General features: G+C 43.7%; 1 protein-coding gene across 1 annotated transcript in view; it reads left to right on the forward strand.

The window, feature by feature from the left end:
* slc4a5a (solute carrier family 4 member 5a) overlaps nucleotides 1-16,194 on the forward strand; it is a 47,963-nt gene that overhangs the window by 2,951 nt on the left and 28,818 nt on the right. Inside the window, exons 3-7 of the mRNA XM_056292004.1 lie at nucleotides 9,502-9,631; nucleotides 11,330-11,490; nucleotides 12,908-13,060; nucleotides 13,542-13,646; nucleotides 15,375-15,430. Of these exons, the coding sequence (XP_056147979.1) occupies nucleotides 9,502-9,631; nucleotides 11,330-11,490; nucleotides 12,908-13,060; nucleotides 13,542-13,646; nucleotides 15,375-15,430 (605 nt within the window). The remainder of the gene's footprint in view (nucleotides 1-9,501; nucleotides 9,632-11,329; nucleotides 11,491-12,907; nucleotides 13,061-13,541; nucleotides 13,647-15,374; nucleotides 15,431-16,194) is intronic.

Genomic DNA, 16,194 nt, shown 5'->3' on the forward strand with positions numbered 1-16,194 from the left:
TTGCTCATTACTTAAGACAAAACTGATAGCTGATGAAGTGTTTGCTTTTTGAAAAGCCGTTTGTTTATTATGCAAAGTCCAAGAAAATTGACCAAATTGTTGTAAAGTTTCTCAGGTGGCAAAAAAGCTTCTCAGCCAACTGCTGCCACCTGTTGTATATAATGCATGCACAGGCAAAACAGGCAAGCGTCTGGGTAGCGTGGCAGTCTATTCCGTTGCCTACCAACACGGGGATCGCCAGTTCGAATCCCCATGTTACCACTGGTTTGGTCGGGCGTCCCTACGGCACAACTGGCCGTGTCTGCAAGTGGGAAGGTGGATGTAGGTAGCATGTATTTTGGTTGCTGCACTAGCGCCTTTCTGGTTGGTCGGGGCACTTGTTCAGGGGGGAGGGGGAACTGGGGGGAATAGCGTGATCCTCCCACGCGTTACGTCCCCCTGGCGAAACTCCTCACTGTCAGGTGAAAAGAACCAGCTGGCGAGTCCACATGTATCGGAGGAGGCATGTGGTAGTCTGCAGCCCTCCCCGGATCGGCAGAGGGGGTGGGCAGCGACCGGGATGGCTCGGAAGAGTGGGGTAATTGGCCAAGTACAACTGGGGAGAAAAATGGGGAGATGGGGGGGGGGATCCTAAAAAAAGAAAGGCTTTCCATTTTAAAATAGGTCTTCCAAGGACTCATGGGTTATAGATTATATGCATTTAGTGTCAGCGAACCTTTGTGATTGTTGGCTGTAAATCTCCGTTCAGTTTAATTTAACAAGTAGAGCATATAACTTATTTTGTCAGTTTTAAAGTAAACTTTTTAATCAGGGCTCATCTCCACATTACTTGGAGGTTTTACTTGCCAGAATGCAACTGTGACTGCCGTATTAGTCAATACAGGGTTCACCAGACCGCTTAAGACTGGACGCAAACACAGACACACAATCGAAGAGCCCGGTATGTGACTATCAGACATGTTTGCATAGCGGTCCTTCAGTGGCGAAGGGATGGGCCAATGGGGGACTACAAAGAGATGGGAGATGAAAACAAGGAAAGTAGTATTCAAAAGGAAAATGGAAAAACTGTATAAACACGGCTTTGGAAATTGACTCTTTGATGCTCCACATTTGTGAGATCCACAGAAAACAGAGCCTTGTTTTTTGTTTTTGTGTTTTTTTTAACAATCAGCTTCACATTGTGTGGAGTCGAAAGCGAAACGCTAGGGCAAGCTGATGTCCCACAGTAGGTGCAATCGATCCTCTGCAAGACAAGACGCATCTCTGTATGGCTTTGCTCGATGTTGATACCCATCCTGTTTGGATCCAGGTCACATCCCCAGCAATTGTTAGCTCTGCAAACTTTTCATTACAATTTTGTGAGTTGTGTTTGGGGGGATACTTTTGTTACAACTACACTTGTCTTGAACTTGAGTTTGCAACGCTCAGTTATTGAAATGTTCGAGACTGTGTGCAAGTCAAGCAAAATATTATAAGAGGAAATTCGTGCCGGGTTGCTGTCGATGTAACGCTTCACTGTCATTGATTCCCAATGGCTTTTTTTATGACACCCTGTGCACAGTAATTACAATACAGCCTGTTCCATAGGTTTGGAACACAAGGGTCAACTGTGGGGTCAGTATCCTCCATGAACTTCATCCAATGAGGGATACCAATCTATACAAAAAAAAAATTATATATATATATTAATTACTGGTTAACAAATCTGACACTCTGACAGCAACCATTTTTCAGAATCAGAAAATTTACTTTGGATACTTAAGTACATCTTACTGCAAATACTTCATTACTTCTGCTTAACTGAAGTTTTGAATGCAGGACTTTTACTATTAATGGAGTATTCTTACGCGATTGTATTGTTTTAGTACATGGTCAAAAAAATAAATCCAGGGGTGTGCATGAGAGCATGCTGTGTGCATGTTCCGGGACTGGGCTCACTGGCCATTCACAACCAAGTTAGTTAATGCGCGTTCACATTCTAGACTAATGCAAAGTAGCGTGCGGCAGAGAGATGGCCGACGAAAACCGTGGACAAAAAAAATCAAAAAGTAAAGGTGGGGCCAAAAGTTTTTGAGAAAAAGGAAGCAGGCGTTAGAGGCACAGGCTTCCAAATGTAAACAAGCACGAAACCGTCCAGACCCACGGTGCACCTGTGCTGAGCATATACAGTGCATCCGGAAAGTATTCACACCCCTTCATTTTCCCCACATTTTGTTATGTTACAGCCTTATTCCAAAATGGATTAAATTCCTTTTTTTCTCATCAATCTACACACAATACCCCAAAATGACAAAGTGAAAAAAGGTTTTGTAGAAATTTCTGCAAATTTATTAAAAATAAAAAACTGAAATATTGCATGTACATAAGTATTCACACCCTCTGCTATGACTCTCAAAATTGAGCTCAGGTTCATCCTGTTTCCACTGATCATCCTTGAGATGTTTCTACATCTTGATTGGAGTCCACCTGTAGTAAATTCAATTGATTGGACATCATTTGGAAAGGCACACCTGTCTATATAAGGCCCCACTGTTGACAGTGAATGTCAGAGCAGAAACCAAGCCATGAAGTCAAAGGAATTGTCTGTGGACCTCCGAGACAGGATTCTATCGAGGCACAGATCTGGGGAAGGGTACAAAAAAATTCTACAGCTTTGAAGGTCCCGAAGAGCACAATGGTCTCCGTCATTTGTAAATGGAAGAAGTTTAGATCCACCAGGACTCTTCCTAGAGCTGGCCGCCCAGCCAAACTGGGGGAGAAGGGCCTTGGTCAGGGAGGTGACCAAGAACCCGATGGTCACTCTGACAGAGCTCCAGCGTTCCTCTGTGGAGATGGGAGAACCTTCCAGAAGGACAACCATCTCTGCAGCACTCCACCGATCAGGCCTTTATGGTAGAATGGCCAGACGGAAGCCTCTGCTCAGTAAAAGGCACATGACAGCCCGCTTGGAGTTTGCCAGAAAGCACCTTAAGGACTCTCAGACCATGAGAAACAAGATTCTCTGGTCTGATGAAACCAAGCTTGAACTCTTTGGCCTGAATGCCAAATGTCACGTCTGGAGGAAACCAGGCACCTCTCATCACCTTGCTAATACCATCCCTACAGTGAAGCATGGTGGTGGCAGCATCATGCTGTGGGGATATTTTTCAGCGGCAGGAACTGGGAGACTAATCGGGATCGAGGGAAAGATGAATGGAGCAACGTACAGAGAGATCCTTGATGAAAACCTGCTCCAGAGCGCTCAGGACCTCAGACTGGGGAGAAGGTTTACCTTTCAACACGACAATGACTCTAAGTACACAGCCAAGACAACGAAGGAGTGGCTTCAGGACAAGTCTGTGAATGTCCTTGAGTGGCCCAGCCAGAGCCCAGACTTGAACCCCATTGAACATCTCTGGAAAGACCTGAAAATAGCTGTGCAGCGACGCTCCCCATCTAACCTTACAGAGCTCGAGAGGATCTGCAGAGAAGAATGGGAGAAATACCCCAAATATAGGTGTTCCAAGCTTGTAGCTTCATACCCAAAAAGACTTGAGTCTGTAATCGCTGCCAAGGGTGCCTCAACCAAGTACTGAGTAAAGGGTGTGAATACTTATGTACATGCAATATTTCTGTGTTTTATTTTTAATAAATTTGCAAAAATTTCTACAAAACCTTTTTCGATTTGTCATTATGGGGTATTGTATGTAGATTGATGAGGAAAAAAAGGAATTTAATCCATTTTGGAATAAGGCTATAACGTAACAAAATGTGGGGAAAGTGAATGGGGTGTGAATACTTTCCGGATGCACTGTGTGTCACTGAGAAAAGTGGGGGACCAGCGATTATATTCCAGGGATTAGTCATATCCTAAAAGTGTCATGAATGTGGCACGGTGGCTCAGTGGCTAGTGTTGTTGCCTTATAGCAAGGTCTGAGTTTGAACCCCAGGCCACCCTAGGTCTTTTCTATGTGGAGTCTGCATGTTCTCCCCGTGTCTGCGTGGGTTTCCTCCAGGTGCTCAAGTTTCCTCCCACCATCAAAAAAAAAGAAAAAAAAAAAAAAAAAGACATGCATGTTAGGGTTAATACTCCTGCCTGTGCCCCTAACCAAGGCAATGGGAAGAAGAACTGGAGTTGGTCCCTGGGTGCTGCCGCTGCCCTGTAGAAGACAATTTCGTTGTACAATAGTGTACATTCATATGCGAGCTAATGCATCTGCTGCTACGCAACTGATTGCCGAGGTAACACACAGGCTCGATTCAATCTGTCCGGATGCCCCAAATGTATCATTGGAGATTTTAACCACGGCCCTGTGATGGCCTGGCGGCCTGTCCAGGGTGTCTCCCCATCTGCCGCCCAATGACTGCTGGGATAGGGTCCAGCATCCCCGCGATCCTGAGAGTAGGATAAGCGGTTTGGATAATGGATGGATGGATGGATGAATACAATTCGTTGTAACAATACAATGACAAAATAAAGTGGCTTTCTGAATAAAACTATGCTAACTATATAGCTAGATAGCTTTGGTGTGTCTTCACCTCTGTAATGTTATTTGTTGTCCTCCGTGTGTCCATAGGTTGTGAGCCAGCTATGGCATATCTTAACCTTTGTAACGTTATTTGTTGTCCTCCAAGTGTCCATACATCAGTTGCGAGCTAGCTAAGGCATATCCTCACCTTTGTAATGTTATTTGTTGTCCTCCGTGTGTCCATACACTAGTTGCGAGCTAGCTAAGGTATATCCTCACTTTTGTAATGTTATTTGTTGTAAATGTTATGCATTCAATAAACAATGAAATAATGGTGGCAAACTCAATCATTTTGCTAAATGCTGCAGATCCACACCAGCATGGCCCATAGTTAGCGCCAAAGCTCCCAGTCAATACAGAAAAAGACCGCCAGATAGAGTGAATGAACTGATCATGCAACCAGACAGTGCTTTGGGTGATACTTTTTATTGTGACCCAGTTGATTCACCCACTCAGAAAGGAGAACTCTTCACAACGCTGAAACTGAAAAGTGGAAAGGGGCAACTGAAGGTAAAAGTGGACACTGGTGTCAAATGCAATGTGATGTCCAAACGCATGTTGCATGCAGTTGACTGCACAATCCCTGTGAAAGCAGATGAAAGAGTCAATCTTGTGGCCTATGGGCTGAGACAATTAACACAGAGGGCACAGCAATACTACACTGTCTGCGGGGGCAATTCAAATTTCATGGGGTCAGTAGGGATGTGAGACCATTGCTACGACTACAAGACAGTGTTGCCATGGGACTCATACGCCTTGGACCTGACATCCACACCCTACAACAAGAAGCTCCAAAATACAAAGACCTCTTTGATAGCAACACTATAGGTAAATCTCCAGTCATATATCACATGAGGCTAGATGACACTATTTCTTCTACAGTGTGTGCACCTCGCAAGGTTCCAATAGCCATGAAAGAAAAGGTTAAGGCTGAGCTTGATCGATTGACTGCACTTGGTCTCATAGTGCCAGAAAATGAAGACACAGAATGGGTGTCCACCATGGTTGTAGCCAAGAAAAAAGATGGAACTGTGAGAATTTGCATCGACCCAGTGCACCTGAACAAGGCCCTTCTCAGACCACGTCACCCCCTAATCGAACAAATCAGTGCAGACATCCCTATCGAACCCCCTATCGAACAAATCATCCCTATCTATTGAACAAATCATTGCAGACATGCCTGATGCTAAAGTTTTCAGTATTCTGGGTGCCAAATGTGATTTTTGGCAGATCCCTCTTGATGAAGCTTCCTAAGAGCTTACAACTTTCATGTCACCCTATGGCCATTATAGGTTCCTGAGAATGCCACATGGCATCTGCACAGGCAGCAAGGTGTTCCAAAATGTGATGGAGCAACTGTTCACTGGACAACCCTGTGAGATTGTAGTTGGCGATATTTTAATCTGGGGACGTACGCTGCAAGAACATGATGATCGTTGAGACGAGTATTGAACAGAATTTGGGCCATTAACTTGAAGCCCAACCCCGACAAATGCAAATTCAAAGTCCGCTGTGTCCACTATGTCGGCCACCTGCTAACCACTGATGGTGTCAAGCCAGACCCTGATAAAACTAAAGCAGTGTGTGACATAGCAAAACCGCAGGACAAAAAAGCCCTGCAGCAGTTCTGAGGCATGACAAACTCTCTGCCAAAGTTTATCCCTCAATACAGTGAGGTTACTGGTCCCCTGAGACAACTGATACACCAAGATGTGGAGTGGACTTGGTATGAAGCCTACGATGAGGCATTCAACAAGCGGAAACAAGCAGTGACAAACCCACCAGTTCTACAGTTCTTTGACATATCGAAGCCAGTGGTCATATCAGCTGATGCATCACAACATGATCTGGGTGCAGTTCCATGATTTCATCTATGGACGTCCTGTCACAGCTGAAACCAACCACCAGCCTTTAATAACAATTCTGAGGAAAGCGCTTTACACCGCATCACCCCGCCTGCAGGGCATGATGTTGAAATTACATCGCTACAACCTGGATGTGATTTATAAACGCAGTAAGGAACTTTTTGTTGCTGATGCTTTATCACATGCACACCTACCAATGACTGAGCCCGCACTTACTGATGACCTGTTGGACGTCATGACAGTCCAAGTGCTCTCCTCACGCCGCACAGATGAACTGAGAAATGCTGTGGAGAGGGCTGTAATGTGTCAACAGCTCTCTGATGTTGTCCTGCCCGGCTAGCCCAACACCTCAAAGGAATTACCCCACACTCTGCATCCCTTCTTTCCAATGAAGGAAGAGCTGACTGTCAAAGATGGACATCTGCTCTGTGGACAAAGACTAATAATATTCCCTGCACTGCAAAAGTTCTATGTTGACCAACTGCACCAAGGCCATCGCAGTACCAATGCCACCAAATGCAGAATTCAGGAGACCATGTACTGGCCCTCAGTGTGCACAGACATTGAGAGGGAGGAGTCTTGCTGTGCGGCCTGCAATGCTCTCACACTTGACCACACAAAGGAAGCACTGCACCTTCATGAAATCCCAGACCTACCACGGTCATTCACTGCAGCAGATATATTCGAATGGCATGCCAAAATGCATTTAGCGATTGTGGACTCTTACTCGAGGTGGTTGGAGCTGGACTACCTCCCTGATATGAAAAGCACCACAGTCATCGCAAAGCTGAAGTGACACTTCGCAACACATGGTGTTCCTCATACCCTCATGGCTGACAATGGGACCCAATTCACTAGTAAGGACTTCTCAGAGTTTGCACACATGTGGGACTTCAGACACATGCGGAGTAGTCCTCATTTCCCGCAATCAAATGGCCTTGCTGAGCGTGCTGTAAGATCTGCTGAGCACTTCCTGGAAAAGTGCTACTGTGATGGCACGGACATCTAAGCTGCTCTCCTCCACATTCGCAGCATTCCCCGTGATGGACTCCCCTCTCCCGCTCAACGCCTTCTGTCCAGGTGGACCAGAATATTCATACCAGTGACCAAAGCCATGCTCCAGCCAGCCGTCCACACTAATGTGAAAGCCACTATCAAAAAAAAGAGGATGAGGGGGAAAGCATATCATGACCGCAATGCCCTGCGCCTCCCTGTATTAAGTCAAGGTCAAACCGCCAGAGTGCAAACTGCACATGGTTTTGACAGGTTAGCAAGAGTAGAGGGTCCAGTCCCTCAGCATAACAGCTACATAATAACATCCCAAGGAACCAATTACATCAGGAATCGGTGACAGCTTCTCCGAGTTGATGAACCCAACCAGCCATCTCTGAGGGTGACCTGCCACAAATTCTCGCTTCAGCAGCACCTGATACAGAAGCTGTCTGCACTGACACTGCACCACTCACACCATCAATTGCCACACCAGAAATCACCTCAAGTGATTCAGGTGATAGACAACCTGTGGTTACTCGCTCAGGAAGAGTCAGCCACCCCAACCAGCATTATCGGGATTACATCACCACTTAGCCCCAGTGACTGATAAAAAACTAATGTGTGCACTCTGAGAAATATTGTTCTTCCAGTGATTGATTACTGAGTTTTCTTGTTGCTTATTCTGTACCTTATTAGCTACACATGCCATCTCATCTGTTTCTGTCATGTGAGTTTGTCAGTTTCCTGCTACAGTGGTGCTTGAAAGTTTGTGAACCCTTTAGAATTTTCTATATTTCTGCATGAATATGACCTAAAACATCATCAGATTTTCACACAAGTCCTAAAAGTAGATAAAGAGAACCCAATTAAAAAAAACGAGACAAAATATTATACTTTGTCGTTTATTTATTGAGGAAAATGATCCAATATTACATATCTGTGAGTGGCAAAAGTATGTGAGCTTTGGCTTTCAGTATCTAAAAGCGTTGGCTCAATAACTGTAATGTAATGTAATGTATCTGGTGTGATGGTCGTACACCATCTTCATCTATCCAAGGAGAAGTTGGCAAGACAGTAACAGGAGCCCCCATTCATACTTTTTGGACTTATCCAAATCTTCATAATTGTTGGACATCTATATTTGATACATTTTCGGAGGTTTTTGGAGTCAAATTTACCCCTTCCCCTGTGATTGCAATTTTCGGAGTAGTACCAGAGGACACGCTCCTTCCCAGAAATTACTCGAATGCAGTTGCTTTTGCTTCCTTAATTGGTAGGTGCCTTATGCTCATGAAGTGGAAGCAGGAGGCCTCTCCCACACATGCCCAGTGAGCTGGAGAACGTAATGAGGTTTTTACACATGGAGAAAATAAAGTTTACATTGGGTGGCTCGACAGCTAAATTTTATAAGATACGGCAACCATTTCTGACATACATGAAAACACTAAAACTGTGTTTTATAATTCCATTATAATTCTGTTATCCTCTTTCGATGTTGTATTCTGTAAATTGGGTAAACACAACCTCCGTTGCACGTTGTCCATCTTGGGAGATCCCTCTTCTGTTGCTCTCCCTGAGGTTTCTTCCTATTTTTTTCACCCTGTTAAAGGCTTTTTTTCCTTCTTTTTTTCAGAGAGTTGTTCCTTATCTGATGCGATGGTCTAAGGACAGGATGTTGTGTTGCCATAAAGCTCCTTAAGGCAAACTTGTAATTTGTGATATTGGGCTATAAAAATAAAATTGACTTGACTTGTACTCTCCCATAACTGATTGTTATTCAATCAAATTACAATGTAGATAAGCTATAGACAACCGTGCCTAATATATACATCTATTTTTTTGTTTGTATTTATATTTATTTATGTTTACATTTTGATTATTTTGCCATTTGTCTATGTACGTTTGAAATTTTTATTTTATTTTTTCCATTTTAGTTCTGGGGGGTATAAAAATGGACAACATGCAAACTTCTGTATTTTGGTATTTCGCATTAAAGGTATTACAAAGATGGTATGTTGTTGAAGAAAAGGAAAATAAAATTCTAAAAAATGACTTAAATGTACTTCAGCTAAAGTTTTTATTATTATTATTATAACTGTATCAGCATTGTTATAGGGTGTTTGTGTTTTTGTCAGTGTCTCCTGCAGCGGAGCGGCTACGCTACATCCTTGGTGAAGAGGACGACATGCCGACCCCGACGCTCTTCACCGAGATGGACACACTGCAGCATGAGGGAGACGAGCTGGAATGGAAGGAGTCTGCCAGGTGATTGACCAACACGCGCGCACACACACACGCATACACAGATCAAACATATATGGCAAATGATTCATCCGTGCATTTGCATTAACCCACTTAGAACATCAAATGGGCGTCGTTAACTGCAACCAATTAGACACTTTCATGTAAATCATCAATTACAGAAATGCATTCTAAATTTACCCTGGGTAAGAATTATTTTTACAACACGTATTTTGCTGCAACCTCAACCACCAACAAGCCATTACCGAAAAAAAAAGTTTTTTTAATTTAATTTTTTTAATTTTTAATCTAATTTAATTTAATTTAATTTTATTTTATTTTGTTTTGTTTTGTTTTGTTTTCCGGCGGCACGGTGGCGCAGTGGTTAGCGCGGTCGCCTTACAGCAAGAAGGACCTGGGTTCGAGCCCCGGGGTACTCCAACCTTGGACTCTGTGTGGAGTTTGCATGTTTTCCCCGTGTCTGCGTGGGTTTCCTCCGGGGGCTCCGGTTTCCTCCCAAAGACATAGGTCAGATGACTCGGTCATACTAAATTGTCCCTACGTATGTGTCTGCAATGGCCTGGCGGCCTGTCCAGGGTGTCTCCCCGCCTGCCGCCCAGTGTCTGCTGGAATAGGCTCCAGCATCCTCGCGACCCTGACAGCAGGATAAGTGGTTAAGATGAGGGATGGACCCCCCCCCCTTTTCATCTCCCCCCCCCTTTTTTTCTCCCCAGTTGTATCTGGCGAATTACCCCCACTCTTACCGGTCGCTGCTCTGCCGATCTGGGGAGGGCTGCACACTACCAAAATCCAATACTTGTGGAGTCGCCAGCTGCTTCTTTTCACCTGACAGTGAGGAGTTTCGCCAGGAGGGCGTAGCGCGTGGGAGGATCACACTATCCCCCCAGCTCCCCCCCCCCGCCCCAACAGGCGCCTCGACCGACCAGAGGAGGCGCTAGTGCAGCGACCAGGACACATACCCACATCCGGCTTTCCACCCGCAGACACGGCCAATTCTGTCTGTAGGGACGCCCGACTAAGCCAGAGGTAACTCCCCGTGTTGGTAGGCAATGGAATAAACCGGACGCCCCAAGGAGAAGAAGGAAAAAAAACCTAAACTGCCACGTTTATTTCAGGGAGCGTCACTTCCTGTGCGCCGCTGGTATTGTGACACTACTGCCCCTGCTTTTCGCACCAGATCGCTTGAGGTGTTAGCGGTGGAATTGTGTTTGTGTTGAAGCTCCAGAGTTCTCAATTTGTTGTTTACACACTCTAGACCGTTCTAGTGAGTTTCCAGACATCTACAGGTAAAAAACATGTGCGGGATAAACAGCTGAGCTAATAACATTATTATTGGGTCTGATGTGCCAGAGAACCACCATTGACAGTACTGTTGAATATTGTTACCGCGCCCTGTCTGTCTGACGATGCTAATCGACGTACCTAAATCAGATGACCCATTGTAAATGTCATTAGCCGCACCTGTGTTTATCCTGCTAACATCAGAGTACCAAGAAAAGCCTGACATGTTTTTAAGCTTTACATTATTTTTAACCATTAGATATAAACGAACTCACTAAAATGGCTCCAGGTTTACTTACTCTTTACGTGTTGGAAAAATTAATTAATGCTAATTTTGCAACGTTCTTTAACTGTGGTTTGTCTTTCATACTTTCTTTTCCTACTCCCACTGTTTGTCTCCATGCGTCGTCACACCTTTAGATGGGTGAAGTTTGAGGAGAAGGTTGAGGAGGGAGGAGAGAGATGGAGCAAGCCCCATGTATCCACCCTGTCCCTGCACAGTCTATTTGAGCTGAGGACGTGTCTCCAGACAGGCACAGTGCTACTGGACCTGGAAGGATATTCGCTGCCACAGATCGTTGGTGAGACCAAATAAGCTGACATTTTTAGCAACAACATCTTAGGGTTCAGGTTCGTGTCACATGGTTGTCACATTGTCCCATAGTGTCACAAAGTGTTGAGTAATATAGGGCTGATTAATGATGAGTTAAGGTTTTGGAAATAGAAGATGACTCTGCGACACCAAAATGTACTTTTTCAGAGGCGTAATGAGCCTCCTTTGCAACCAAACACCCATTAAAATCTCAATGACATCCCTTCGATGACCCATCCTTCTTTTGTCTATCATCCAAGTCGGGTCTCTGCGACGTTGTGCATCGTAAATAACAAGGTGAATAGGATCATCTTGGTCTCTGAATCAGTATATGTCATTTATTACAATGCACGTGGTCATTGCACTTAACCTTATCTCTCTGTTACATTAGATGATTTTACATGCAATGGCTGAAACTAGATTTTGCGGGTCAGCGAGCAGTGACATTATCTAAACTTAGCACAAAAAGTAAGGAAATTTGTGTTTGGTAGATTATTTCATTGTTGTAACAATGCTTCTTGGCAATAAATCTTATATCAGGCACCTGATTGTCAGCACCTGGGGTATCAGAAGCTCAAAACAAGAGTCAATAGCAACAGCAAAATAAGCTGTTTGGCATTGGCAGAGAAGATTTGGCAAATTTTTCATGAGCGCAGCCCACATACTCAGCTCTGCTGCTCATCCCACAAATGCATGTTCCTTGCAAATGTGGCACCATTTAAAAGGGAAATAAACAGGCTTTCCAGCGGTATAAGATTTATTGCCAAGAAGCATTGTTACAACAAAGAAATAATCTACCAAACACAAATTTCCTTACTTTTTGTGCTAAGTATATTTGTAGTTTGTCAACCCCGTCATCCTGCCCCCATATGCCTTTTCTCAGCCGTCCTCTGAAGATGAAAAAAAAATTCTTTAAAAAATGTAGATGTGCAACTCACAAGTAATTAATGTGCAGTGAAACATAACAAATCAATAGGATGATGCCCCTGAGAGAGGTTTTCAATCACAAACAGTCCAAAAGATTGCAGGATCTTAGATAGAATCTAATATGGTTTCTCATGAAAAAAGGACACAAATTAAACTACGAGTAGCCTAAGCGTCGTGCCATTTATATTTTATGTGAGATAGACAGACAGATAGATACACAGTTATTACCAGTGGAAATTTATCTTCTAACCCCATCTATATTAATGCATTTTTCCACCCAGTGATCTACACATCACCATAAACACTGTTCAGAGTGTTACTACTGGTTGCTGTATTACGCAACTTAATGTACTGATATTGCTGGATCCATAGACTTATTATATGGGATGATGATGTACTCTGCTAGTGTAGTGCTGGAGTGCATTGTAGGGGGTCTTTTGTTATTTCTGTCATGTCAAGTGTAAATCTCTATTTGCCAGATGACATCATTGAGAGGCAGATAGAGGAGGGCATGATATCTCCTGACCTGAGAGAAAAGATCAGCTTTGTGCTGCTTAGGAAACACAGACATCAGACCAAGAAGCCCATCCATCGCTCACTAGCTGACATGGGCAAGTCCAGCTCCTCTGCCAGTGAGTGTCCTGACATGCCCATCAACTTTTGGTGTTAATTTTGCAGTGTCTCTCCATAATGAAATGACTATTGTAAGCGATTGTTTGAGTACAGTGATTAGCTTGGCTTTGTACAGTGCTTTTTCTCATATGCAGTATTCACGCTTGTCATTTCCTGTAATAACATTGGCTTATCCTTGAAAACATATTTGATGACAAACATTTTTGGTCCGTTCTGACGCTACACCTTGATATTTGATATACACATTCAGCTTTGGCAATGTTTATGACTCACTTGGTAAATGAATGAATGTGCTGCTGTCTGAGTCACCAAGGTCCTGCACAGAGGTCTGTTGATGTTTGATGAGCTAATTCCAACACCATTATACAATTCCCTCACACAATCCATGGTACTGCAAACAAGAGAATCGTAAATGTACACCTCTGACTGGCCTGTTTCTGTTCTGTCACCCACTGCTGTGTCTCTGTCCCGGCCTGCCAGCTCGGAGCCCACAGTCCCGAGGTGGTGCCGGGGCGGGGGCAAACTTTAACCGCTCCACTGAGGACCTACGCATGAAACAGCAGACTGCTAGCTACGGCCGCCTGCGTGAGTGTCTTTGCTTGTCCATCACCAATGCTTGACTGATTCCACCACACCTGACATCCACTGTGCGCCTTTGGAGGAATTTCCAATCGATCAATCAATGAATCAATCAAGCAAACTTTATTCATATAGCACATTTTGTATGTAAAAATGCAATGTGCTTTACATTAAATGAAAGTGCACTCATAAAAAGAAGATATAATGCAGAGCAGATATGCAAAATGAAAATAAAAAATAATTTTAATGAATATAAAAGCTGTAACAGAATAATGAAATAGATTGGCATGACTCAAAATAAAACAAATTAAATTAGAACAGACAGCACTCATAACTAATTAACAGAAGCTCAAGAGCTAATAAATTAAAGTAGGAGGGGTTATCCTGCAGGCACAAATACAATTAAAAATATGTTTTGAAGAAATGCTTTATCCGCAAAAGTCTGTCAAAAGTGTACAGCTGTAGGATACCAATAGTAATTTCAGACAGATTTATCTTCTATTTACTTTATTTTTCTATTTAGCTTTGCATAAAATAGATAAATAACGTGCAATTCTACATTTGTGGAAAATAAGATGAAAATATGAGTGAGCCACATATGTTATCATAAAAACTATTGATAGATACATGACATGTTTTGAATGAAAATCATTTTGTGTCCAGTTCTCAAAAAAAGCGAAAAAGAGTTTTGGTTGGATTACATTTACATCCATCCATCCATTCCCTTATCCAAACCGCTTATCCTGCTCTCGGGGTTGCGGGGATGCTGTAGCCTATCCCAGCAGTCAATGGGCGGCAGGCAGGGAGACACCCTGGACAGGCCACCAGGCCGTCACAGGGCCCCGCCAGGCCATCACAGGGGGTGGTTGCTGGACATAATGTTGCATAAAAATGTGTTTGTCCCTTGGGGCATCCGGGTAGCATAGCGATCTATTCCGTTGCCTACCAAAATGGGGATCCCAGTTCGAATCCCTGTGTTTCCTCCGGCTTGGTCGGGCGTCCCTACAGACACAATTAGCTGTGTCTGCGGGTGGGAAGCCAGATGTGGGTATGTGTCCTGGTCGCTGCACTAGTGCCTCGTCTGGTCTGTTGGGACACCTGTTTGGAAGGGAGGGGAAATGGGGGGAATAGCGTGATCCTCCCATGCACTACATCCCCCTGGCTGGCGAAACTCCTCACTGTCAGGTGAAAAGAAGCGGCTGGCGATTCCACGTGTATCGGAGGAGGCATGTGGTAGTCTGTAGCACTCCCCGGATCAGCAGAGGGGGTGAAGCAGCGATTGGGACGGCTCGGAAGAGTGGGGTAATTGGCCGGATACAATTGGGGAGAAAAGGGCCGGGGGGGGGGGGATCCACAAAAAAAAAGAAAGATAAAAATGTGTTTGTCCCACACATCTAAATAAGATCTCTCTTTTTCTCATCCAAACACACATCATTTTCTCCCAAAATACTCTACCACTTTTCATCGTAATTTTTTTTCTCTCTTCAGCCTTTTTTTTTTTTTGGTTTGTTTTGTTAATACTTCTCTGGCACACATCTTTGTTCCATGGTCATAGTGTTGACCCTTGCATTTATAACTAATTCTTGCAATATTATTGATCTCTGGAAGGAGTTTGAGTTCATTCGAGTGTTGTACTCATTCTAAGTCGCTCTTGAGAAGAGCGTCAGACCCTTCATGCAGTATTTCAATTTAACTGCCATGTTGTAATGCTTGCTGTGCTGTGTTGCCTTCCAGGTCATGCCCAGAGTAGGAGTATGAATGACATTGCAGACACTCCCAGCACAGACCAGGTGACTTGCTGTGACATCACAGCTCAGCAGACTCATTTTGATCCAGCCATTGTTCATTAAAGCAAGAATACATGTTTTATGTAATCAACTGGTCAATTAATGGTGTTTATTGAGCGAGATAAACATGATCTAAATGGGCTTGATTACCTAAAATCGGTGTCTTCTCCAAAAGTGAACAATGACCTCTTTGTTGAGCTTTAAGTTGACTTCGTCCCCCTGAGTGTTTGTAATGTGGGAATTCATATTCCTATCTTTTGCAATGGCAAAAAGTCCGTGATTTTTTTTTTTTGGTATTCAGTCGTGTCTCCCCAAGTGTTATGCTTGCTCTCCATTTTGCTGCATCCTGTTGTTGCTGAAATAACCAATTTTTCTCATGTGAGGACTGATGTCTTGCTGAAGTGGCGAGAGCTAATGGTTTTATTTAGGCCTCATTGATCCCTTGTTGTCGTTGTTAGTGGAGGTGAATGGAGGTGATAGAGAAAGCATGTATAGTTCTGTCATTTGAGGGGATGGTTGAATAACATCCTTTAAATTCAATGATACACACGTGCAGTAATGCAAGGACGGGCAATTGTTACCCGGACCACTAAAGCTATGAAACAGACAGGTCAGGCTTTAAGGGTAATCATGGAATTAAACTGGCTGCACTCATGAATCTCTGATTGCTGTAGATAATGTGCAAAAGTAAAAGAGTTTAACATACACAAACACAAAAAAGATTGTGAATTTCTGATGAAAGCTTTTAATTTAATTTGTGGTTCAAG

Source organism: Lampris incognitus, chromosome 1 (assembly GCF_029633865.1).
Source record: "Lampris incognitus isolate fLamInc1 chromosome 1, fLamInc1.hap2, whole genome shotgun sequence".
NCBI classification, from domain to species: Eukaryota; Metazoa; Chordata; class Actinopteri; order Lampriformes; family Lampridae; genus Lampris; species Lampris incognitus.